At 48.1% G+C, this 27,013-nt stretch overlaps 1 protein-coding gene across 1 annotated transcript; it reads right to left on the bottom strand.

Moving 5' to 3' along the window:
* Positions 1-396: 396 nt before the first annotated feature.
* LOC149344702 (neprilysin-21-like) lies at positions 397-26,523 on the bottom strand. The gene is made up of 6 exons (XM_089547285.1): positions 26,213-26,523; positions 19,161-19,290; positions 14,156-14,336; positions 9,080-9,365; positions 4,912-5,311; positions 397-1,458 (listed from the first exon to the last, which is right to left on the bottom strand). The coding sequence occupies exons 1-6, from the start codon at positions 26,521-26,523 to the stop codon at positions 397-399; spliced, it is 2,370 nt and encodes a 789-aa protein (XP_089403411.1).
* Between the last annotated feature and the right edge of the window lie 490 nt (positions 26,524-27,013).

Here is a 27,013-nt window from a genome sequence, read left to right as displayed (position 1 = left end):
GCGATAGAGAACAAAACATAGGCTCCTCCGCACCGTGCGGTAGCTCTTCGCCCACCACGGGACTGCGAATACGCTGCTACGAATGCGCTGCCGCATGCCGGCCGCAGCGCTGCTCGTACCAACGATGGACTAAAGCTTCGCTAAAGCTCGTTTATGCGCCAAGGCCAACCCCGGCGAGCAGACAAGAGGAACTATAGGTATTTCAAGCTTTAAATCGCTGTGCCTTTCTGGCAACTTACTATATACAGAACCCTGGTGGTTAGAATTAGGATCGTAGAAAGTAATCGTGCCCATGAAACGAAACACGTACGCATTGTGATGAGTGGCTTAGTAAATTTCACAATACCGTCCGTTTAAAATGAGAGCACAAAGGTGAAAGGTCACTGAGTAAAAATATCAAAGCACTTCGCAACGCCTTAAGGAGTTCATGTAGGAACCGTTAGCGCAACCAAATGCCTTCACAAACTCTGGCGTGTTCATGAGAGGCACATTGCAACGCAAGTCCATCGGGGAGTAAAACTTAACAACGTCGTCCTTGTCGTTGCTGCTTCGGATGTACCTAAGATCCGAGAGCGGCCAGCACCACTTGTAGCAACTCGCGACGAAGAAGAGCTGGTCGGCGCTGAACTGCCGGCCACCAATGCTGGCCCCAGGCTGCGGTCCGAGGTTCTGGAAGGCCTGCAATGCTTTCGCCATGCCGCCGCAGTCCGCGAAGTTTTCCGCTAGTGCTGTGTTTCCGAACGGGATCCCCGTGTCTGCGGAGGTCTCGTTGTACAGACGGCGGAGGCAACGGAGCCGTTCGCTAAAGTTCTCACGGGACTGCGGCGACCACCAGTCGTCACGCTCGCCAAGCTCGTTGTAGAGGCCGAAGTCCTCGTCGAAGCTGTGAGTGATCTCGTGGCCGATAACATGGCCGAGACTGCCGTAATTCAGAGCCGCCGGCACGCCCTCAACCTGGAAGAAAGGTGCGAATATGATGGCCGGAGGAATGACTATGAAATGGTAGATGGGGACGTAGAAGGCGTTCACGAACACCATGGGAACGTCCCTCTTGACGGGGCTGAAGACGGGCTGCGACGCGTTGAGAAGTTTTAGCTGCGCTGCCGCCTTGGTTCGCTTCACCGCGAGCAGCATCTCCGGGTAGCGTTGGTACTTTTGTGCAGCGGGCAAGTAAGAGTGGTACTCGTCCAGCTGCGGGATTGCCGACAGATTCTCGGGGCGCCCCACAATCTTCTCCAGGTCGGATAGGCGGCGAAGCGCCCTTGCGCGCGTTAGCTCGTCGATCCAGTGCAGCGAGAGGAATGCCTGCCGCGTTGCGTTCGTGATGCGCGTCAACATGTCCTGCGCAGCGTCCACGTGCCCGCCAGGGAAGAACCAGCGCATGAACAGGTCTCCTGAGAGGAATGGCAGCTCCAGCACCGCGACGGTGAAGCAGTGTTGCAACGAGAGCATACGAGCCTGGAAAAGCCAGAAGTTCGTTCTTCGGTCATGTTACAGGTATACATATTCGGAGATTGTTAAGCGGAGCACGCTGTAATGTTTTCAGTGAGAATGATCTCTGCCAAGCAGAAATGGAGAAACGTTGTAATACGTTCATGAGCAGTTACAGTGACCACTACAAGCGTGCACTTTACACAGCTCCCAATTTTACCTAGCCAAAGCGCAAATAGCGTTGGGAAGCAATCGATGTCAAAATAAACTTCAGTTCACTTCAATAATAATAATAATAATAATAATAATAATTCTTTATTGCGCCAAATATTAAAAAAAATGTACAGAAATCCGGCCTGCCAAAGCCTCATAGGGCTTGAGCGGCAGAGCCCGACAGGCAGCGGAACCGCGCAGACATACACACAGGCAAAAAAAAAACACATTCAAAATAACGGACATGAAATTAGTATGACGGTGAGAACAAAATAGACACAAGACTCATGTTACATGAAGGAAAAAAAAATCCTCATCAGATTAAATCGCAAGGAAGAAAAACCAAAGTGGCATGACAATACCTCAGATCAGTGCAATAAATACAGCAGTAACCAATGACATCACAAGATTTACTTGACAGGTGGTAAAGCACATGCATGATGTCGTAAACCCTCTAATTAATGTATCGCAGCATCTTTTTTATTTTGTATTTAGTTTTTGCCCGGCGAACACTTGGAGGTAACCTGTTAAAGTGAAAGGGAACGTAATAATCTCTTAAACGCCTTCCATATCTTGTAGACCGTCGGGGAATACAAAAAGGTTCCTTCGGTCGAAGAGACCGTGTGGGAACATACGGAATCTTATAGTCACTAAGCCAAAAATGTTTCAGGACGATCGTTTCCATCAAAAGGCGATCAAAATCAGGTAGAGAAAATACCTTAAAGAGATCAGAATTGGAGGGAAGGCCTAAATCATAGCCGATATTTTTTAATAAAGATCGTAGGAGAGAATTAATCCTGCACTTCCAGCGAACTGCACAGTGACCATAAATCGTTATGCCATAGCGCAGTATGCTATAACCAAGGGCGTTTACGATAACTTTGCGTATTGAAAGCGGCATGTAGTACCTGATGTTGTAAAGCACACAGGAGACGGTTCGGAGCTTTTTACAAACGTGGGACAAGTGATCATTCCATGAAAGAGCACTGTCAAAGTATAATCCTAGGTATTTCACTGTATTTGTATAGCTCAAGGGTATACATTGACATTGGGAACAATCAGATCCGTGCAAGAAAAGGTGATGGTTTAAATCTACCTTCTTCATCGGGCTGTGAAAGCATATAAGCTGAGTCTTAGAGCTGTTAACTTTAATTAGGTTATTTGAGAACCAGTCCATAGAAATTATTGCTGCAGCTTGAAGAGAAGAAATTGAGTCAGAGTAGTTCGGTGACTGGGTTACAAGTACAGTATCGTCAGCGTACTGGTACAGGCCTACAGGAACAAAGTTTGAAAGGTCATTCACGTAGACGTTAAATAACAGGGGACTAATTATAGAACCTTGCGGGACGCCAGCTTTAATTAACAAAGAAGCGCTCTTCGCCCGGCCAATGGAGATATATTGCGTTCTCTGCAGTAAAAAATTTTCCAAAAGCGAAAGAAACGCTCCACGGAAGCCTAACTTGGACAGTTTACACAATAACACGCTGTGACACACGCTGTCAAAAGCCTTGCTGACATCCAGAAACAGTGCACACACCACTTGGTTACGTTCAAAAGATCGATTTAACTTACTACATTAATAACCTACTCCATTTGCATGTGCTCACAACTGCACAAGAAACATATTTAACGTGGTCTGTAAAGTGGACAGAAACACGAAAGCAAAACTAGGACATCAAAATATACATGCGTGGAGCGCCGTGCTCAGCTCTAAGTGCACGCCACAATTTCGTGTCTGCATGCAACACGGCAAATTATCAATGTCGCAAGGATATGCTACGTTTCCCGTTGTGTAACTTGCAGAAAAATCAGCGGGCTGTTATAAAAATGTTGTACACAGTCTATAGACTCTATTGCTTTCCTATATTATTTATTTTTGTCTATTCATAGCCTATAGGTAAAAGTATACTAAAAGCATTTGGCCATAAGTCTATAGATTGTCTATGGACTGTCTATGGCGTTTAAATTGCGTATAGACTAATCTATAGGATTTGTCTAAAGAGAGTCTATAGACTTTATAGAAGTCTATAGACTGTCTAAGAAAAATTGTAAGAGGAGACAAAGAACACCAAGTAGTTTACGCAAGGCGAGGTTAAAGACTCAATTTTAAAGCATTTTACCCCAAAGACACCCAGAACCAGGCCTACGGTAAGTAGTACCGCAGCGAGAGCACCACGCGGAATACGGGACAGCGACGAGAAGAAACGTCCCTGTCCCATTTTCCGCGTGCTGTTTTCGCTGCAATCATATTATTACGGGGGGTTACGAACTAACCCCGCTATTTTCAGCAAAGTTTTGCCCATTGTTTAACCGGTGGGTATCCGGCGGCACAGCCGATGAAACCCTGCGCTTCCGACTAGCAAGCCGGTTGCTCAAAGAACTGGGGCACCATCGTGGTAGGCCAATTTTTTTGTTACCCAAGGGATACCGTGAGCTGTGAGGTACCGCGTAGTGAAAGTGAAACGAAATCATTCGAAACATTTTGATTTCTTCGCGTGCAGTGAGCTAATACCGCACCAGTGATTTACTTTAAGCCTCTACGCAGTCACCTGGCCTAGGATAGAATTGTCTAAGTTGTCGTCTAGAGCCGAATGCTGCGCGAAGTAAGACGCTGCGAAGCGGGCATGTGCGATGAGCAAAACCGCGGCAGTTATTGGGTAGCGGAGTTCCTTTCCACGAAACTGTCGATGGGTTTCAAATTTTGTCTCCGCCATTGGCCGGTGTTGCTGAGACTCGACATGTTCGCAAGTAAAGTGCAGTGCATATAGACTGGTTCATACCAGGAATACGAAGCAAGCGCTTCTAGTTCCCTTGGCAGCCCGTACGCGCTGCATGACATTGAGCATTCAAAAATAGCGCGCTGACATCATCCGTGACCTAAGAAAGAAAGCGAATGACCGAGTGGCTGCAGAAGAGAACGTGATAGGCCGCTAGGTTTAGCAGCACTGGCTCGGAGCTGCCGTGAATGGCTGGTAATGCAAATACTATGAGACTACGCTACACCCCCGTTCAAGTCGTACTGGCTTTGAATGAACTCGCGGAAAAATTGTAAATCCAATTTTTTCAGCAATACGCGTAAATTCTTCTTCTGTTCCGGCCAAACATCAACATAACCAGAAAGATCCACAGAATACATTGTTAATCATCACTTTCCCATTAATATTTCTCCCCGACTGCCGCCGGGCAAATGCAATCGCTGGCGCAGCATGATAAGCACATTAACTCGTTTGGAGGACATGGAGCAAACTGACAGCCGTATGTCCTTACCAGCCCGGAGGCGTCTCCTCCCGGCGCGTGCGCTTCACTGAGCGCTGGCGAAGCTGCGGGACCCAGGGCTCGGGCGAGCATGAGCGCCGCATACGCGCGCAGTGTCACCGATTCACGCTCCGCCCACAACAGTCGTCCCAGGAGCCGCAGGTGGGGACCCTGCGTCACCACGATCTCGTCCTCGGGAGACATGAGCTGGAAACGGGGTTCCAGCACGTGGTTCACGGCGTCCATGAGGACGTGGCCCGGGAAGAACTCGCTGGTGTGGTTACTGAGGTCGGCGAAGCGCACGAACGTCTCGGTGTAGTTGAGGCGGTCGGTAAACGAAGTACCCATGGCCACCGTCATCACCATATTGTCCAGTACTACTAGGCGCTCGACCAGGCGTGGATCCATGGGCCTAGACGAACAAAGTAAAAAAAACTGTGCTATTCTGGAATGAATACGAGTATCAAATCATGGCTGTGTTTATAGTGAGCGCGCTGCTCAACAAGAGCTGCGTCAGAGCGCCAGATTTGTTTTTCTAACCAGCCCCGGCAGCTGAGACGAGTTGGCGTACGGCTGCGGATCCCATGGTTGCGGGTTCGATCCCGCCCCCTGCAGCCGTATTTCAATGAAGGCGAAACACAAAAAACGCCCGTGAGCTGAGCGATGATAGCGGACGTTAGATTCCAGACACCCAAAATTAACCCATTGCCCTCGACTTCGGCATCCCACGTGACTCAGTGTCGCTTTTGGAAGATAAACTGTACATTCCAATACCTTATTTTGTTTTTATATAACTTTTAATTCGCACAACTGCGGCGACCGGCACTGCATCTTACCGTAATGCCACTTGGTGCTGCCTGCCAACAACCTTTTCGATTATGTTCGGTAAATAGCTGTAGGCTGTGGGCGCAACGTTTACGCACGTTAATGATGTGCGCTGCGGTATACGTCCTCCTGACTCGCGATAGAACTGGCAATTTTGTCGTACTATGCAGTCAAACTGTCGCACACAATTTTCGCTGCTGTGTTTTCTCTGCAAGACAAGAGGCTGCACAGCGACAATAGCAATCCTTGAGGCTACGGAGATTGAAGCTGTTCGCCACGTCGGATGATGTTTTGTCTCCCTTACCGTGCATAGGCATATCTGCAGTAAACCTATGTAAGTCTTGAAGACAATGCCTGAATTATAGCCTGCCCATCCACAGCCTCTTTGCTTCACTTTCAGTTTCTTCTTGCGTGCAATATTTAAGATTGCGTGGTGAAGTAAATTACCTGCAAGCATTCGCATATGTGCTCGTTCCCAAGCCTGCTCACATGAGCACAATATTTCGGCGCCAGTCACCAGAGCATACTGATGTTGCAGTTGCGCATTTAATGGAAAGGCTGTAAAAATGATTGGACATTTTTACAATTTTTTCAAACTGTCACGCACCGCTGACCAAAACCACCAGCGCCGGAAGTCATGCTGGATTTTGTCACCTACAATGTTCCTCTCTGAATAGGAAAGACATTTTGGCGAACACATTGCTAACTGGGGTTGGATTACGTGCAACGCCCATACACCTGGAGGCATGTAACGCAAAGAGCCCCATCCTAGCACAAACTTTCAAGGGCTTATCGATGTCAAGTGGTCTCGCCGTGGCATCTCGCGGCGGCCGCGGAGTCTGCGGAGCCATTGATTTCAATTCCGAAACTTAATGGGCATAAATTTCCCATAAACTTTGGACGCGAAAGCTGCATTGACATTTCAAAAGTCGGGCTTTATATTTTAAATTGGGGAACTTCAATTAATTATTATTCTTATAAACTTTTTACGTAAAGGTGCACTGACTGTTTAAATCTCGTACATCGGACCATGCAACGAGACCAGCCAAATCAGCGCACTATCAGAGAAGTTGGCAAAGTACGCAGCGAGGTCCAATGAGACGAAGTGTTGCGGCGATTCATTTGTGCCGTCATGCCACAAAAGAGAATATTATTCATTTTATCTTCGCACTTCTAATGCGTATTTAGCAAAACTTCTCATTTATACATACGCTTGCTGTTGCGACTAAAATTTTGGTGCAATAACTAGCAATACATGACCGGTGACAGCTGCTGCTGCGCAGTACACTGGAACGAAGGACAGCGACTTTGAGATTTTTCCCTGGCCGTTGCATATGTACAAAAATGTACAGGTTCTTGAACGACAAAGATTTATGAAAATATTTATCCTCAACTTGCTCATTTCATGGCCTTTACGTTTTTCATATCAGCGGCATGCACTGCTATGCACGTTTAGGACTGATATAGTTCTATAATTCATGTGATATTTTCTTTACTAAATAAATACTCAAACACTTGGAAGCATTGGTATCAGTTATGTCTGCCACGATTTTTAGGACATACGAATACATTCTTTTATTTAAAAAAATACATATTTCACTTGTCTAGAAAGTGCATAGCGTTAACAACTACTACCCAATGGCATTGTCAACGGCAATGCAGTTATTATTCTTGCGTTTGATACCTCCACAAATTCTATCAGAGAGCCGCGCTGCGAGATGAGCCCTCCCGGTCAAAATATCGGGTTACGCCACCGGTCAGAAGGTATCGCTATCTCTCTCGACCAAATTTTAATTTAACTGGCCCCTGTCAGACTGGGCAGGCCGCTGACAGTGCGGTAGGCCAGGTTGCCATCTGCCGCGGTGGGCTGGTTCGATGACGTCACAAGGTCACGTGACCTCTTTCGACCAATCATCAAATTACTTCACAGAAATCTTCTTCAGGAGGTAGGGGAATTGAACCCCGAGACATTCAGGCTTCGAGGAGACCAGCGAACCCATGGGCGAGAAAACCGCATTGCTTTCGGCAAACGAGTGTGCTTTTGGCGAACGAGTTCGCGGATGGCCTTACGAGTCTATGCTAATGATCTGAATAGAAACAGCGCATTACACGGGACCAAAAAGAGAGAACACACAGACACAGGCGCTGTGTCTGTGTGTCCCGTCCGCTTGGTCTCGTCTAATGCACTGTTTCTATTCAAATGATGTACCAACTAGCACGGCTTATTCCTCTCTTGGGTCTATGCTAATGAGTAGGTGTGTCATTAGAAATGAAAAGAAAAAATGTATACATAAAAAAAGGAATAAGTAATGAAACAATGATTTCTCATTCAAAACACATAAGTAGTCTTACCTGCCCTTCGTAATTTTCTTATCTGTTCAGGAGACAGTGCACTGACGTGCAATACCAGCATGCGCGCCCCATAGGTCGCAATTTCAATTAGGCAAGAGATGGAAAATGTTACAAGGCAACAGCGTGCTCTGTTGACTTTTGTCCGGGTAACCCATAACGATAAGGATTCCGATGGCGGCGTTGTCTAGCCTCAGAGATCCTAGCCCAAAAATCTGCCTCGGCGCACTCTTCTCTGCTTGCGAAAACGTCGAAGGGGGAGGGGGGCGACATCTGTATTTTGGTCGTGTTACGCGTTTAGATAGAACGCTTCTACCCTGCTCACTCCTGACTGAGTATCGGTACAATTATACCCACACTACCTGAAGCTTGAAACTTCGCTTGAGTTTTGTTACGGTAGCAGCCACTTTCTCATTACTGCTGAATAATACATTTAGCTATATCCTAGGACCCTTAAGGACCCTTGAAGACCAGCCGTTATCTTGCGAAGGCAAGATAACCGCTTATTCTTAAGGGTAACGGAGTGGATTCCAAGAGAAGGCAAACGTAGCAGGGGACGGGAGAAAGTTAGGTGGGCGGACGAGATTAAGTTTGCGGGGATACAGTGGCCGCAACTTACAAAGGCCAGGGTTAATTGGAGAGACATGGGAGAGGCCTTTGCCCTACAGTGGGTGTAGTAAGGCTGATGATGATGATGACTATATCCTAGGACTGGAGATGATATGGAGAAGTTCAGAAGGGAGAACATATGACCCCTCATTATTAACACTGGATTCGCCCGATCGCTGCTCCTCACCTGCCTAATCACCATGACATCGCCTTCGTTAGCATGATGACTTATCTAACACCCCGGCTAGGCTGGCCAGAATGAATAAAGATCTTGCGTTAAAGGCTACGGGGTTCAGCTTCCAAGGGCGGCCTGTACGCATAGCGCGATTCACATCACCCATGGCAGCGTCACAGACTAAGCTACCACCCGGCTTATTCAGTCTCCAAGTGGTCTCACGTCTTGGAGAGTACACCGGCAGTGTGCACGAAGAAGGCGCCCAGGGTTCCCGCCTGGATGAGTGATTTTCGCACGAGTGACCACTGGGCGAGCAGCTGCATGTCGATCCCCAGGCGGAGCGTGTAGTATCCGGGCCTCTTGAGGTACACGGCCGGCTCCAGGGAGAATAGCACGTGGATGCCCCGCACCAGGCTCAGCTCCACTAGGCGCTGCACCAGCGACCCGCTGGGATTCTCGACGGGCGGCCACGAAAGCTCGTGCTCGGCCATAACCTCCCTGACGAGATCTGCGTCCAAAGGAACGCATTTGACGAGAACCTCCCGTACTATCTTCCCTATTTCACACATCTGATTTTCGAATGCGGGCGAGAAAATGAGAGCAGATGCCTGGATTCAAACTTTCTCAAACTGTTTTGAATGAGTCATAGTAAGTAGTAGGGTGTGTGCATACAATGCTACCCTTTCAAGTGTCTACTTCACGTTGACAAACAATTTTCATTGAGGAAACAGCGTGTCAAGTTCTTGATAAAGTACGCATATTCGGAAAATAGGTGCCGTCGACCAGACACAAAACCACATCTCGAAATCTTCAGAAATGTTGTTGATAGAAATACAAAGGCCTTCAGAGCTACCATGCGTCAATCCGAATTTTTTTTCTTCCGTTCTGACCCTGACGTCGCCACCCCTTTCTCTCTCCCACTAGGCCCTCGTTACCATCTCAGTCGACAGTGAGTGCTGAGTGGCTGTCGAAAATATTCAACTGAAACCAGCACGGCAGTCTGCTCAGAACGGAAATGAGCTTCTAGCATATATAAACACTTAGCATTAGAACCCCAGCATTGGAAATGCCTGACCCTCCGAAGCCTTGGTTGGCAGGCGGCGAAATGGAGAATGTATCCTCCATTTCCCTTTTAGGAACTAGGAGTAAGAGTTAAAGCAGGGATGGATAATTCCGAGAAGGTCCGAGGAGCCGGATGGCCGGTGGAGGAGAGTCGAAGGGGGTACGATGTGTCACAAGGTGACTGACGGACTGGATTACGCCACCCGCCCGCATGGTCTGAACCCAATATTGGCAGCATCTGCCCTGGACAGAGTGAACACTTCATAACAGTATACTCTCCGCATCAATCACATTCGTCGTCTAATTTTATAACTCCGGTTTTAAAATAAAGGCGATGCGTGCTCGAAGCAGGTAATGGTCCCTTCTTAGCAAGGGGAAAATACTACCCACACAAGACAAAAGCGGCAAGAAGATCAATATTTTGAGCTGCTGTGCGGTTGCTACGCCAGGAAGCCGGCGGCTTTCTGACTGAATGCAGAATAGGATAACTACAGGGAATCCATCCGCTAACACCCTGTTTGAAACTCAATCGCCAACTCAAGCAATGAGCCGACTACAGTACAACCAACCGGAGAAAACTGTTGCGCCTTTAATTTCAAAGTGGTAGCTCTTCTTAGCTCTTTTCTCAGGTTTGAACCGTTCTCGTCGGCACCATCTTCATAGCACTGCGGACCCGCATGATGCCTCTCCAGAGCACCGTACGGTGGGTGAACCCGCCAGTAAAAATGCATCTCTGACTTATGACCCCAGTGCCTGCCGCAATAGGAGGCGGATGCGCTAACTCCTTCGCCTGCCACCAACCTCTCCCTTGGCTTGCTGACCACGCCGTTGCATGTTCTTTGGTGGCTGGATTAAGTGTGCCGACCGGCAAGTAACAATGCTTAGTTCAGAATGCCTCCACTTCATGAGGACGAAAACGCATTGCTTTTCTCCGTAGGGCGATTGCGCGCGTACCGTATTCTACTCGTAGCAGTTGCATTTCTCCTTTCACTATTTTTGATAAAACATTGCAGACTGTGGTTCCTATCAGTAGACACAAGGCTAACACAGTCTGAGTACTTTGCAACGAAAAGTTGAGCGTACAAGCGCCACTGCAAAGTGTCTGTTTTCGGCAGCTCTCGTGCCGCTTAAATTAACAATCCCTATGTTTTATAGAAGAAAAGAAGACAATCTATAAAATCGTCTTCAAATTGGTGAAGGACAGGCCTGAACTACCACTTCTATTGTATCGCGGGATCCCTACGTGTTTGAAAAATACCAGTTAACAACTCTATATTGTGTTTGAGTGCCACTTCGCACAGTAGTGCACCGTAGAGGCCCGCACAATCGCCATCGAATTCTAGGTCACGTTTTTCGACCATGCAAATCGTTTTGTAAAGCAGGCTGTGTAGCGCAAACGTTTCATCACTGAAACCACGAGGCTCTCGTTATTTTATTTCCAAGCTCAAACTTTAAACGACCTCGCGACATGTTGCTTCTGGCACCTCCTCTGACTCCTGCGGTGTGAACGGAGAAGGGCGGCTGTGACGTTGCCTGTGCGTTTCCAGCAGCTCAAGCTTCCGTCTTCACTTCATCGCCGTGAAAAGCAAGCAAAGCTAACATACAAACTGCTTCCCTATCTCCATTTCATTCACGGTCAACGTCAACTTACCAGCAGCTTTTCACCCCCCGCCCCCAACTCGGCAAGGGAAAGTGTGAGGAAAAAGATAAAACCTATCTTCGAGCCCGTAGTGGAAGGCAGGAGTGCGTTTTCTTATTTCAGTGAATCCATGTTCAAAATTATTAAAAAAAAATTGAACTCGAACTCTCATCCCTGTAAACAACTGAGACTTCGCGTCGGTTTCTTTGCTGGCCCCATTAGCAGGAAAAGGTAATTTTCCGATGCGCATGACTTCGTTTTTCGTGTCCGGTCTAGCGTCTTTCTATATCGCGTCTTTCTAAATTTACACATTTCATGTCATGCCAGCGCAGCCACTAGCGATTTCTGTTTCGCATGAACATTCATTTTGCACGAATATTAGCGCGAGTGTTGGATTCGTATTCTCTTCGGTTCTTTCACTCTTCGTCTCGAATTTGATTCGTTTTTATCTACACAATGGTATTCGGTTCGGCTACAAAATGAACTATCTGCATTTGATCCTTCTTCTAATATGCTATTTGCACACCCCTAGATAATATACTTATCATAACCGAGCTGTGAAAAAAAGGTATTCGAAACTGAGCGGCCCTACCACTGTAATATACATGTCTTTCTCGACTCTCTTCCGACTGTCACCGAAGCCAAGGAAAGAACGCAGGAATGTTTCTCTTGTGTTTAATGTATGGTGTTAATCAATGGCAAAAGTAGCGGAACTATTTTATGAAATATTGGTTAGAAAGCAGAAACAAAAAATTGGCTGCGGTTTAGGTCTGGTTAATCCGGGTAGAGTAGCAAGAGGGACTAACGTGCACAAAAGTGGTCTACTCCATGCAGCATATGACGAGTATTTTGCGGCACTTTGCGGCAACTGCGGCATTTTGGCCAGCTGTAGCACGAAACATTGAAACGAGCCAAGCGACATGCCTGCTGATAATAAAAGTCATGAATTGGCTGTCTCGATCCCAGACTCCGCCTGTAGATGGCGTTGCAACGCTGTTTTCCGTTCCTCCGCTTCCCGCTGCTCCGCTTCCCGCTGCGGGGATATACCACTTTTGTCCCCGATAGTACATACCACTGCTTACGCTTAGTCTTCCCTTGAAAGTAAGACACTACACAGTGTTCGGAGGCCGTGTGAGCGGATGCACTTCACATGCGCTCCGTAAACTTTACCCTTTACAACCGAATCACCTCATCCCAGTCGTCTGGAGCTAGTGTTATCAGTCTCCGCTTCTCGTCGGGAACCTGGCCATACCAGCCTATCCCCGTTTGGAATACCACATCACGAAGCAAGTCCATATCTTTTCCTCACAGCGCTGCGCTATGACGCTAAGCCTCGCGACGTAGCAGCCACCGATACCGAACGCCGCTAGAGACGCAGCTTGTCGCTCGGACCACCGGCGCGTCGGCACTTGGACGGTGGCATGGAACTCATTGTAGTAGAGGGAGAGGACATATCACTCTCGGAACTGATCTCTACCGAGACGGCGAGGCCCGCGGCGTGCGCACCAGCTCCATGCTCTGACGTCACTCCGTGCATGCGCACAGATGACGAGCGGGCGGCGTCTCCTCCGCCGTCGGCGCAGCGGCGAGGCACGCGGCGCGCACCCCAGATGCACGCTTTGACGTCCCTCCGCGCATGCGCACAGCTGGTAGAGCGTGGTGCCACGGCTCAGCACGCAGCCACGCTGACCTCGCGAAGCGGCTGGCGTAGAGCTTGTAGCTATCGCTAGAAAACAATTCTATGCCGCCGAAAGGATCCGAACCCATTACCCAATACAGTTCACCGGAAATAAACTCTGGAGCACTCGAAAATAAATGATGCGAGCCGCCTTTACGCTGACGCAGCAATGGCACGGGGAAGCAAGTGCGAGCCTTGTTTTCGCTTGCGATGCCAACGCCACGTCCCACAAAAAGGCCTGCGCTCACCTTGCCGTTTCGCACACCTACGCATTCTAAGAACCACACCGGTAGTTAGGTCTTTGCTGAACTTTCTACCCTTTGCGTAGGCGTCCACAACACCACCGGCGGACAGGCACGGGTAAAACTACATCTTGAGGCATACTAAACCCGCTATTTCGGAGCCAAGCATCTCCCGAACCACCCAATGGCTATCGGGTACGAGAGGCCGACAAAACGAACCACCTTGTCAATGCAGGTTGCCTTTCGGGCCGCTGCCGCATTTGTGAGTGCAGGTATCCTTGTTTGCAAGCGTACTTAGGTTGACTATCCGAAATTGTTCCTTAGCTGAGGGGTGGCTCGTTATAGCACATATGATGCCATGCGTACTACTCGCTACCACTTGCAAAGACGAATAAAACTTCAAAAGCGGTCAAATATAGAAGTTATCGGACAAAAATATTTAATTTAGGACTTAAAGGTAATCGGATAACAAGATTGCGGTTCCAGAAAATTCTTAGGTAATTGCAATTCAGCTTGAATATCATCTAAGCTCGAACTCAGTGAGCTCGCGGTACGTTAATGACACACTTAAGGCCGCGACCACTAGGCCTCGTCACATCTCGCCTAAAACCAACTTGCTTCTGCTGGCATACACAAAGAATAGAAGGGTTCAATGAAAGATCCAGTGCCAGACATGCCTATGTGGTCTCGTCCACTGAAGGCCTGCTGGAAACATCGCTGCATAAGGTGTAGATAGCGCTTGTGCGATACGCCCAGCCCTTCACGCTCGTCGTCAAAGTCTGTCAGCAGCAGCTTCTTGAAGAAGGACAGGTATACGCTGATCATCAGCTGGAGGAAGCCACTTTTGGGTGAAAGCGTCTATGAAAAAATGGGAGGAACAAAAAAGCGTGAATCGGTGAGGGCAGAGAACGTCTGGTGTTCAGCGTGAATCGGTGAGGGCAGAGAACGTCCGGTGTTCCACGTGAGTCAGAAATGCCCACCCATGCAGAGAAGCCACCTTAATTCCAGTTTGCCTCGACTGCACAGCACTAGGACAATAGTAGAGCTAAATGTGGGTGCTCACTGTGAGCAATGTTAATCAACCCTGACGGGAAGCTGTTATATTTTACCTTCGGTTATGAGGTATAGGCGCCAGAGAACTTGCAAGGCTCTGCAAAAGTCGAGTAGTGATCTGGAAAATTCCAGACTGCGCTCTGGAATTCTGTCCTGTAGGCCTTGGATTAGCATTATTTTTTGTTCTGCGTGTGACAGTGCGCGGGTGCTAGAGCGAGTTTGTCTTATGCCGATAACATATTAGTATTTGCTAGATAAGAAAGAGAAACACTTTTAGTTTGGTTTGGTTTGGTTTGGTTTATGGGGTTTAACGTCCCAAAGCGACTAAGGCTATGAGAGACGCCGTAGTGGAGGGCTCCGGAAATTTCGACCACCTGGGGTTCTTTAACGTGCACTGACATCGCACAGTACACGGGCCTCTAGAATTTCTCCTCCAAAGAAATTCAACCGCCGCGGCCGGGATTGAACCCGCGTCTTTCTGGTCAGCAGCCGAGCACCGTAACCACTGAGCCACCGCGGCGGCACAAACACCTTTACTGAGGTAGTTATCCGGTAGAAAAGCAATCTTCCAGTGCCCTACTCTCCGAAACAAGCTTTACACTAAACAAGCCCGCAGTATTCGAGTGTTTTATCCTTTGAAAGCGTGCGCCTTTATTTGGGCATGCGCCGAAATCAGCGCCGTAGGAATACTGGCGTAAGGGTGCGAACCACAATCTTTCATTCATTTCGTATTCTGCGATGTCGCATACCATGCGCTCCAATCTTGTAGGACCGCCCTATGCAACGATCTCTCTACCACTGAGTCAGTGTTCATAAAAAACTATTTTCCAGGAATCTTTGTCTATTGCACCGAAACCCACCTTTTATTCACACACTACTATACCTGAAGGCGGAAAATTATTTACCTTTAATTTTTTTTAACGTTTTCAAAACAGTCACAGATACGTGGATGCGTATGCATGTGCTTTGTGCTACAGTTGAACGAAAAGAAGATAAATTAACTAAAATATGTAATCAACTTTTTGTTGTTGCTTTTAAGGTGCGCGATAATACTGCGACACTGAAAGCCATCAGCGTCGAACACGAGCCCTGTTATTTAATATACAGGATAGCCTTTGTGATTCCTAATCTCAAGCGTCAAAAATACTCTTTTTAAAGCATCTTGAGTTGGCTTTGCCGTGTTGCGCACCTACAAAAAGGCGTCGCTGCCCATAGTTCATCGCCGAAATCTATCTTCTTTTCATAATACGAAACAGAAATTGCTTTTATGCATTAAAAGTGTGAGGGGCGCCATTTTTACAATGTGCAACAGCGGAACGGCCAACTTTACGAGGTTTCAAAGCGGAATTTTTCATTTTCGCGATTTCGAACCACAATGAGATTCTGAACAATTAGGAACATGGCTTGCCTTCACTGCTGGGGACCTCTGATTTCATAATATAATCTGTGCCGAAAACAAAAAAGAACTTAAAATTTCGATAAATAATTGATGTCAAATATGCCACCTTTAATTGCTCCCCATCACGATGATGTCTGCTTTGCTCTACAAAATACGTACAAAGGCCCCTATCTACCTACTTCTGTTTAGAAAGTAAATGTCTGCAAAGGATAATGAAGTCACCTGGTATAATATATCTTCAATACCACACTAGGAAATATGTTTCAAATGCAGCGGCATATCTCCGGCTGAATCGCGCCAGACGGAGAATACACCGAATCATTGCCATGGTTAGCGTCGCCGGCATGTGGTAACAGGAGGCCATTTCAGTTCATATCAGAAGTCAGTATAGTTCTGCAGTGCCTTGTTTATAATCGGTAACTTCGCAGGGAGCATGTGGGTGTACTCAAGAATTCAATCGGTACCTTTTATCAATGGGCGCATTTGTCGGCAGCATTTTTCAAGCAAAATGATTGACACTGGGCAGAGCTGGGACCGCGGTATTTCATACTTTGTCATGTAGGAGAACACCATGTACCCCTGACATAGTGCGCCGATATATGCAGCAGAGAGCTTTGTATTCTTCAAAAGCTAATTTTTTTTGAGGTTACAGGTTTTAACATATAGGTGTCGAGTTTTATGTCAAAAATGACATAGATATCGCAATAGCTTCTTGGAAAAAACAGCGCTAAGACGAAGGACAAAAAAAAGAGGACAACAGGACCGGCGTTGACTATCAACTTAAAGCTTTATTAGAAACAACAGGCAATATATACTCCATCGACAACCAAGAGCGCATGGCAACAGCAAAAGCTACAATGATACATCAATCACCTGGATCAAGATACTATAGTTCACAGTCATGAACTGTTGCAGAGGGGACGCTTACGCACGAGTCACTGTTTTTTTGGATATGAAAGGCTTCACTGATTTCCGTGTTAGTTTATCTTTGGGCTTGTACAGTATCCTAGTTTCATTAAAAATGGGGGTACATGATTTTTCAGAAGAATCAGGTTGGTTATTCTTGGAACAGTTCCTGTAACGCAAGGCCAAGTTTGACGACGGAGCCCCTTTTAAAGAAGTGTTGTGGTCTCTTAAGCGGGTGTTCAAACACCTTCCTGTTTGACCTATATAGGTCTTCCCGCACGTGAACGGCACTTGATACACAACCCCTTCAGCACAAGGGACAAACCTCAGGCCATGCTTAATCTGGAAACTTTTTTTTGTTCGTTTTTTTCCTCTTCTCTGGCCCTTCTATTTACAATGGCGGACAATTTGTCGAGCTTGTTTGGTGCAGAGAAAAGAACATCAATGCCATATCTGCCATTGCCTTTGAAGCAAGTATGCAGCAGATATGGCATTGATGCTCTTTTCTCTGCACCAAACAAGCTCGGCATATTGTGCGCCATTGTAGATAGAAGGGCCAGGTTGAATTTCTTTGGAGGAGAAATTCGAGACCCGTGTACTGTGCGATGTCAGTGCACGTTACAGAACCCCAGGTGGTCGAAATTTCCGGAGCCCTTCACTACGGCGTCTCTCATAGCCTCAGTCGGTTTGGGACGTTGAACCCCATAAACCATCCAACCAACCAGAAGGGCCAGGGAAGAGGAAAAGAAACGAAGAAAAACAAAAAAAGGTTGCAAGATTAAGCATGACCTGAGGTTTGTCCCTTGTGCTGAAGGGGTTGTGTATCAAGTGCCGTTCACGTGCGGGAAGACCTATATAGGTCAAACAGGAAGGTGTTTGAACACCCGCTTAAGAGACCACAACACTTCTTTAAAAGGGGCTCCGTCGTCAAACTTAGTCTTGCATTACAGGAACTGATCCAAGAATAACCAACCTGATTCTTCTGAAAAATCATGTACCCCCTTTTTAATGAAACTAGGATACTGTACAAGCACAAAGATAAACTAACACGGAAATCAGTGAAGCCTTTCATATCCAAAAAAACAGTGACTCGTGTGTGAGCGTCCCCTCTGCAACAGTTCATGACTGTGAACTAAAGTATCTTGACCCAGGTGATTGATGAATCTTTGTAGCTTTTGGTGTTGCCATGCGCTCTTGGTTGTCTATGGAGTATATATCGCCTGTTTCTAATAAAGCTATCAGTTGATAGTCAGAGCCGGTCCTGTTGTGCTATTTTCTTAACCCTTCGTCTTAGCGCTGTTTTTTCCAAGAAACATGTACCAACTAGGTCAACTCTCCGTTTTTTCGCAATAGCTATTGGTTTTATGAAGTGTCTGCTTTACGTAAGCAACACACACGTACCGCGTCAAAGAAGCAGGGTTTTTTCTTCAAAGAAACTGTTCACGTACCCGAAGTTCTATTTTCTCCTTCATTGATTACATGCACAGTCCGCACGTACATGGCAGTTTTCATTTCTCGCAAAATGTAGTTAACATTTTTTGTCCCTCAAGAGAGTTGCGTCTACTGCAGGATACATTATCTGTTTTGTTAGGAGATGTTCCAGAACACAGTGTTTAGCACAGAGAGTGAGTACGACTAGCAACAGTTTGAAGTTGCGGGATAAACTGCAACATGTTGCAAAAGGTTGTTGCACTGCGACGCAAGAAGATGATTGCCTTCAGTGTGCTTCGATTACATGCAAACAACTTTCAATCATATTAAGCACACGGCGGGTAACCCATGCCGCCAAATCTAAAGCAGATGCCAGGAATGCGTTTCACTCCAACAACCATCTGCTTTTCATATGCGCCGCCGCGGTGGCTCAGTGGCTATGGTGCTCGGCTGCTGACCCAAAGGACGCGGGTTCGATCCCGGCCGCGGCGGCTGGAATTTCTTTGGAGGAGAAATTCTAGAGGCCCGTGTACTGTGCGATGTCAGTGCACGTTAAAGAACCCCAGGTGGTCGAAATTTCCGGAGCCCTCCACTACGGCGTCTCTCATAGCCTTAGTCGCTTTGGGACGTTAAACCCCATAAACCAAACCAAACCTTTTCATATGCTGGCAGAATACACGGCCACAAACTCCGACCATTGCATTTTTTTTTTGGAACTTGCACTGGTTACACGAACCAAATGTCTTAATCTCTCGTCTTGCTTGTCCTTGCAAGAAAAGTGTACAAACCCGTCGCGTTTCACTGTGGCGCAGTCTACCGATCTTGGCCGCGAAGTCTAATACCACAGCGACCACTATATCTGCTTTCAGGCGCAGCTATTTTCACAAACTCACGGGCCAGCTCTTGTCCTTGCCGCAGACAAACATGTAGAAGTCGTCGCAGGGCTGCCTTTTCAGGTCTAGAGAGCTGCTGATGTCGGCTACCCAGTCGATGCAGTGGGGCTGCCAGCAACCAATTAAGGCCCTGCAGCACCGGAAAGTCCGAGCAAAATGAACCTTCAGAAGGAACATCTTGTGCCCGCAACTGGCGCTTGATTGCATATCTGCACATCGGAAATTACATTTTATTTCTGAACTTCTGCAGCAAGTTACATCGACCGGAGCAGTAGCAGTATTTGTGAGAGCAGAACAACACATGAAATCCTGCTGCGGTATAGCCGTTAGGTGTTAGTCCTACAAAAACCACTGAAAAAGAAAAAAACTCGAAGGAAAAGAATGAGAGTACCGAGATAAAAGTTCACGAGGTTTCGGGCTCTCCCGCACAAACAATGAGCCGAGCATAGTGACAGTCTACGTCTACCTGCGACTTGCTACTTTACTAGCAAGCGTACTTCGCTGATTTTGAACATCGCCTCGGAAGTCTGGCTCATTAACCTGCGGCGGAATACAAAATAGCTGGCTGGCTTCAACAAAATAAGCTTTTTTTAGTACAGTCGGCCATATCCTCAACTATCGTTAGTTCAACCAAAGCTTATTAGTGACATTGAATAATAAGTTGTGCCCCATCTCTTTATGCTCACGTCTACACGTACAGCATGCATGTAGAAGTACAGAACGGAGGTGCAGTGGTATATATTTTGAGAAAACTGCTTGCGAGCAATTCAGTGTAGTCGCTGTTATTATTGTTATTGTAAGCACAGTGCACGACCTTCGTCTTCACCTGTACACATTCATCACCAACGAGCGCCCGTCGTTGGCATCTGTACATACATGTACCCATCATCATCGCTCCTCTTCGTCTTGGGCGAATGCCGCAATTCTTGCGAGTGTGAATAAAGCTCACTGCGTCATGTCTCACAATGGTGGAGGATGCTCAGGAACACTGCGTCCTTTCTTCTGCCACACTGCAGCTATACGTTCCGGTTGCTACCTGCTCGGACCATCCCCCACAATGGCAACCGTCGACCGACATCCCACTGGCGCTGCCACTGGGTCTTCTCCTGTGTCCGCAGGTGTGCTTCCTCCCGATTCTAATCACTCGGCCGGCAGCAATGACTCAATCACAAACGCTGCTAGGCAATCCCCTGGACACCCCACGTTGACTATCACCACTCTTCAGTGCGAGCCTCCGACCTTTGCGGCTCTTCGTGGCGACGACATGGAAAACTGGCTCGACCAGTACAACCAAGTGAGTGCGTATAATCGTTAGGACTTACCTATGAAGCTTCTCAACGCCTCCTTCCATCTGGCTGCCGTGGCCCAGGTTTGATTACTGAACCAAAAACATGACATGCCGGACTGGATGCACTTTGTCTCACAGATTCGACAAGGTTCTGGAACCACTTAAGAAAAATCCCCACATTTACAAAAAAGTTAGATACACGTGTTCAGCTGCCGGACGAACCCTAGACGTCCTATATTGTAAATGCACTCGCCATGTGTCGCCGTGTCAGCAACACTATGTCCGAGCACGATCGAGTTCGCCATGTTCTTAAAGGACACGGATCATTTGCTTTCAATACGCTAGCTGCTCAGAACTATAACACAGTCCAATACATACGCACCACCTGTCACCGTATAGACGACCTTCAGTCGCTCCGCTTGAAAGAATCCTTCCTCGCTCCTTCCATTACCCGACAGGAACTGCTCGGCTCGCATTTACCACCAGTGGTGCCCCATCCACACCCACTTTCGTCCTCACCTTTGCGTGATCTTATCAAGGACGAGTTCGCTTCCGTCACTTGCCTCACTGCTCCGGACCCATCTGTATCCCGTTGCGTGCCGACATATGCATGCCCAGGTTGCTGAGACTCCTGCTGTTGCTATCTGCCCTCCCCACACGCTGCCTGTCGAGTCGACTCTCGCCTCCTCATACCCGAGGCCCGCTATGTGTCCTGTTTTACGTCCGCCTCCTCCTCCTGCGGTGTGTTACTGCTCTGGGATTCGCTGCAACCTTGCCCGCGTCTGCTTCAGGCCCGACGTTTGCCACCAATGACCCGCGTAGCTCCTGGTATGGTGACTTCCGCCACGACGACACGTACGCTTCGTATGTTTATCGTCTGCTGTTCGCCGCCAATGCACCTCCTCCTCGCTCCTCCTCTCCGTCGACCTCCCGTGACCGCTAGTCCAACGTTCGGTCGACGCGTTTCCTCTCCCTGTCACCCTACCGCCGCTCCTTATCGCCTCTTCGTCCACGCTCCCAGACCACTGACCACATGGAATACTAAATTGTGCTGTTTAAGGAGGTAAAACTGCACCGCCGCCGGCCTCTCAGTTCCTACTCTGCCGGCTTCAAACATGTTACCTGTTGATATTGAAGGAACTATTGTAGAAACTTTGATTGATACAGGCATTGTTATTTCCTCATTTGTTCTGTTCGGTGTTCTCATCTTCGAAAGAGGCGCACTCCCTATTGCGGTCCTTCTCGGCGTGCTTCTAATCAAGAATCGATGCATCCTTAAGGACGGTGTACAGTACGCGTCACTATCGACGGCATCCTGCATCACATCGAGTACGCTGTGCTTCCGTCCGTGCTTGTCCCCTTACCCTCGGCTGGTATTTCCTCCACTCTGCGCATGATGTAGTGACATATTTTCCTCCTACTGCACAAGTTACTAAATCCACCCTTCCTGCTGCTCCTGTCCTGCCCTGTAATCGCTTTGTCAGCACCACAGACCATGTACTTTATCCCGGCTGCGAAGATGTCCTCTCAGTTGCTTCTGTCCACGTCAACGCGGTGAAGATTTCTTCACACCAAGCCCTCGTTTTGTCTCAAGGGGTAATTTTCTCTCCGCGTCCATGCTTAGCTTCACCAATAGGCCTTCACTTCTCGCTGGCTTCAACACAACATCATAGCCCATGCTGGTGTGCAAAGGCACTGCAATCGCCTCTGTGGCTACCGCTCAGCCTGTCATAGTTCTTTCCTCTTCCCCATAAAGTTTCGATGTTTCCACCTATGCTTCTCCTCCTGCACGCATTTCAGCTACAATCAGCACCGATTTCATGCCGGCTTAAAAAGAAGAATTGCTTGCCGTCTTGAACAAGCATGCCGCGTCCTTCGATACCCAGTTTCGGCCAAACCTCCGAAGCTACGCACCCCATCCACACCGACGGTTCGAGCATTGTTCGCCGTTGCCCTTACCGTGTGTCTACTAGTGAGCACAAAGTTATTTAATAAAATGTCACCGACATGCTCAAACGCCACATCATAGGCAATTCCTTCAGTTCCTGGCCTTCACCTGTTGTGTTGGTGCAAAAGAAGGATGGATCAGTACGCTTTTGTGTAGACTATCATGCCGTGAATAAGATCACACGAGAGGAGGTTTATCCACCTACTCAGATTAATGACACCCTGCGCTGTCTGCAAGGGAATTAATTTTTTCCTAGACTACCTAAGATCAGGATACTGCAAATACCCATGCATGAGGGCAATAAACAAAAGACAGCTTTCGCCACACCCGATGGCTTACACGACTTCAACGTTATGCGATTCCGCCTGTGCAATGCTTCAGCTACATTCAAACGCATGATTCACAGCGTTCTCCGAACCTTGAAATAGAAAACTTCTCTCCTCTATTGGGACGACATAGTCATTTTTCCAGGACTTTTTCTGAGCACCTTGCTAGCCTGGATGAAGCTTTAAGACCACTTTCCGACGCCGGCCTTCAGTTAATCACAAAGAAATGTTGCTTTGCCTCCACTTCTATCAAAGTCCTAGGCGACATCGTCAGTAAAAAGGGTGTGCAGCCTGACCCTGACAAATGTGCTGCCATTCTACAGTTTCCCCGCCCAACTGGCGTTAAAGACCTGGGCATTTTTCTACGCTTAGCGTCATAGTTCCATCGCTTCTTCCGCAGTTTCACCTCGATTGCGGCCCCTTTGCATCAACTTCTCGGCGTCAGCACGCCTTTTCTCTGGTTTGAAGCCTACGAGGCCGCCTTTACGATCCTAAAACAGGCTCCCATATCTGAAACGATACTGGCCCATTTTGATGACAACACGCCAACAATTTTACAGATGGATGCCAGTGGACACGGCATTCGTGCTGTTCTTTTGCATCACCAGCACTGGTCTAGCAAGCGATTGCCTACGCAAGTCACTGAACAGAACTACGCGATGACAGAACAAGAGCGCCTCGCTGTTGTCTTAGCCGTTCAGAAATTTGGCCCCTATATGTACGGCTGCCAATTCACTGTCGTCACTGACCATCATGCCCTATGCTGGTTGTCGTCACAGAAGACCTTGTCCGGGCGCCTAGGGCGGTGGATTCTATGCGTGCAGGAATTTGACTTTAGCTTCACCTGCAAATCGGGGGGGGGGGGACACAATGACGCCGATGCGCTCTCTGACTGCCCCTCGCTTCACCTTCACATACCTGCGTGATTGCCGCATTTCCATCCCTCCAATCTGCTTATTCAACTGCTATCTCGACCTTGACAGTCGAGAGCAATTATTTCATGCCAGGTCCCATGCTCGGTGATCTCGCCTCAACATAGCGCGCTGACCCTTGCTGTCGGACTCTCACGGATCGTCTGAGTGGCGCTACGCGGCCTCCCTATGCTCGTCTACGTCACTCACCCAGCAGTTGCAAGCTGGTCGAAGACATCTGTTTTTGGCGCAATTATAGCGCCCTCGGTCACTCCTGGGCACCTCTCATACCCCGTTCTCTTCGCGACTTTGGAGGCATTTCAAGACGACCCATTGACCGGCCCCTTAGGCTTCCAGAAAACATATGAATGCATGATGCGTCGCTTCTTTTGGCCTGGGCTCATAACCTCCGTTGAAAATAAATTGCCTCTTGCATCTCTTGCCAACGCAGCAAACGGGCCATGTCTTCTACTGCGAGCCTTCTACAAAATCTACCCTATCCTCTCTTCCCCTTCGAAGTCGTTGGAATTGACCTCTACGGTCCGTTAGCGCTAACTGCATCAGGCAACCGTTGGATTGTCACCGCCATCGACCACTTAACCAGATACACTGAAACGGCACCCGTTTCTTCCGGCTCTGCTTCTGAGATTGTCAGTTTCTTCCTGAATTCCAGACTTCTGCGCCATGAAGACCCTCGTGTCCTTATCAGTGCGGCAAGCCATTCCTCTCCAACGTCCTTGCCGAAGGTCTTCATGCTCCCAGAAATGTCCACAAAACGGCTTTCGCCTATCACCCCGAGGCCAATGGGCTCACAGAAAGCTTACATTGCACGCTCTCAGATATACTGTCCTCGTATTCCCAGTCCGACCACACCTACTGGGACATCATGCACCCTTTCGTTAGCCTTGCTTAAACACTGCACTGCAAGGAACAACCACTTTTTCCCCGTTTTTGCTTGCGTATGGCTGTGCACCTAACTTCACTCTAAACATCTTGCATCTGTGCCCCCCCCCCCCTCCCAATGTTGTCGTCGGCCTTCGTGATATCTGTTGCTAGTACTGTGCGAACAAGACGGCTGTGAGGTGAGCGACGTATCACTTCGTTGGCAAAGCGGTCAAGACCATCCTCAGCTCCGTATCCTGGGCGGAAACCAATTTGAGCAGGCGAATATTTCTGAAGATGGTCAAGCCACCAGGAGATTCGAGTGGCAAGCACTTTTTCATACAGTTTACAAATGGTTGGGGTAAGAGAAATCGGTCGTAAGGCTCCAAGAGTTGTGGTTGATTTTAATCTCTTCGCCCTCAGCCGCCTCACAAGAATTTATTTAACGTCTTGCCTCCTGAAGGACCATTGCCCGGCTGAATACTGGCGCCTGCCAAGACTCTCGGAAAAGCACCTGTGACTTAACCGACCATGCTAAGTCCCTTTTTCCTGGCGATGAAGCGTTCCTGTGGACTCCAGTGCGTACCCCCGGCTTGCGCGAAACATTCCTCAGCCGCTATATTGGTCCGTATACCGTTCTCGAATAAACGTCCCCTATGAGCAATCCCGTAGCCCCTGTCATTCCTCTAATGACCGTCGTTTCCAAGGTGCAGAGATCGTCCATGTTTCGCACTTAAAACCCTTCGCCCGTCGCCCCACTTCGCGATAGCCTGCACCCAGGCCAGTCGCTTTCCTTCGTGAGCGAAGGAAGTGTAAGCACAGTGCGAGACCTTCGTATTCGCACGTACAGTCTTTGTCAAAAGTAACCAGGCTCCATGGTTTGCTTCTCGTCCGTATAACAGAGCCCGCACGGCTTCCCTACAGATCAAAAAGATCTTTGAAGGTGAGAACACGGATTCTTCTTACCATACAGAGATTTAGAGCTTGAGGGCTTGCATTATAGCTTTAATATACGACTGAGAAGAAAAACGTGCAGCCTGGTTAATTTTGACGAAGTCTGTACATACTTGTATTCATCATCATCGCTCATCTTCGTTTTCGGGGGGGGGGGGGGGGGGGGGGCTGCTGCCATTCTTGTTAGTGTGAATTAAGCTCGCTCTGTCCTGTCTCACAGTATACCAAAAATGGTATTCCACTCCCCAAGCTAATCCACCTATAGTTATAGACGCTAAGTCTTATAGACTCTGACTTTAGCAGCTTACGAAAATGAAAAATGACGATACAAGCCCGAATCAACAAGATGGCACAGTTATCATGCAGTGTTAGGCGTAGTTACTGTTATTATCAGCATACCACGAATAGGCATTGCATTACCTAAAATCACGCAACTATATTTATAGACACTGAAGTCCTTAATGTGGACATTTCATCCCGGTAGCATAAAAAATATCGATGCTACAATACAATTGTAAAGCCTAGATCAACAATATGAGAACAATTATCGCGGAGTTTATGCACGATATTCTTTTTTCAAGCGAAAGCCTCATCGCATAGGACAAATTTTACTTAATGCTTTGGAAGTGCGTGTGTGCCTCTCACATGACATATGCTTTTACTAACACCAGGAACGAAACGTTTAACACTCTTCCGCATACCTAATCCAAAATATTGGAGCCCAAATAAATTAGCCGGCGTACCTAATCGTAGTGGGAACGGCCCAGCAGCAGGCGAGCGTGCACGCGGTGGCGAGGGACACCATGCGCGCGTATTTGTTCCACGCAGGCTGGCGCCAATAGGGCACGGGGTACCGCTGCGTATGTCTCGCCTTGCGTCGCCTTCTCGGAGAGCCTGTGGCTATCGGTTCTGCTGGTGACTGGGAAGAGGCCGCCGCTGAGACCTCGTTGACAGCAACTGAACCGGGCGACTGGGGTGCCTCGGAGGCGTCAACCAATGGAGCTGCCTCCTCTTCTGGACCACTGCTGAGCATGGCGTACTCTGCGATGGTCATGTCAACCAATGAGACAGCACCTGGGAGCAACTAACTGCGCCTAATACTTGCTTCCTGACTAGTCGGTGCTTTTGTAGAAGTTAGGCAAACACAGAACAGGCAGTGCCGTGTTTATTTTATTTACTCGTTAAACAGACAGATGGATTTCTGACCTGAAATTCTTGAGGAATTCAGGAAGCAATGACGCGTACCATCAAAGCGAAACCCTAATAACCCAGAGAGCTCGTCACTGTGTAGGACGGCCCTAACTCGCACTCCAGCCAGACGCTGTAAAGATAAGTCACAATATTCGAATGCATGCGTGAAAGAAAAATCATCTTGTTTTGGTGACGTTCGCATTTTAGTGCTTGCTGATGATCAAAGAAAGGCTTGACTGCAGCATCACTTAGGATCTGTTCCGGGTCATATCCCGCCGGGATACGCGGCGGAGGAACCGTGCGCAATACGCATGCCTGCGAAATGAGACTTGGAGGGCTCCCTGAGGGTGCGC

The sequence above is a fragment of the Amblyomma mixtum genome, chromosome 5 (assembly GCF_055824585.1).
Source record: "Amblyomma mixtum isolate Tamu chromosome 5, ASM5582458v1, whole genome shotgun sequence".
Lineage (NCBI taxonomy): Eukaryota > Metazoa > Arthropoda > Arachnida > Ixodida > Ixodidae > Amblyomma > Amblyomma mixtum.
The sequence above is the reverse complement of the archived record's forward strand: the minus strand, read 5'-3'. Positions and strand labels throughout refer to the sequence as shown.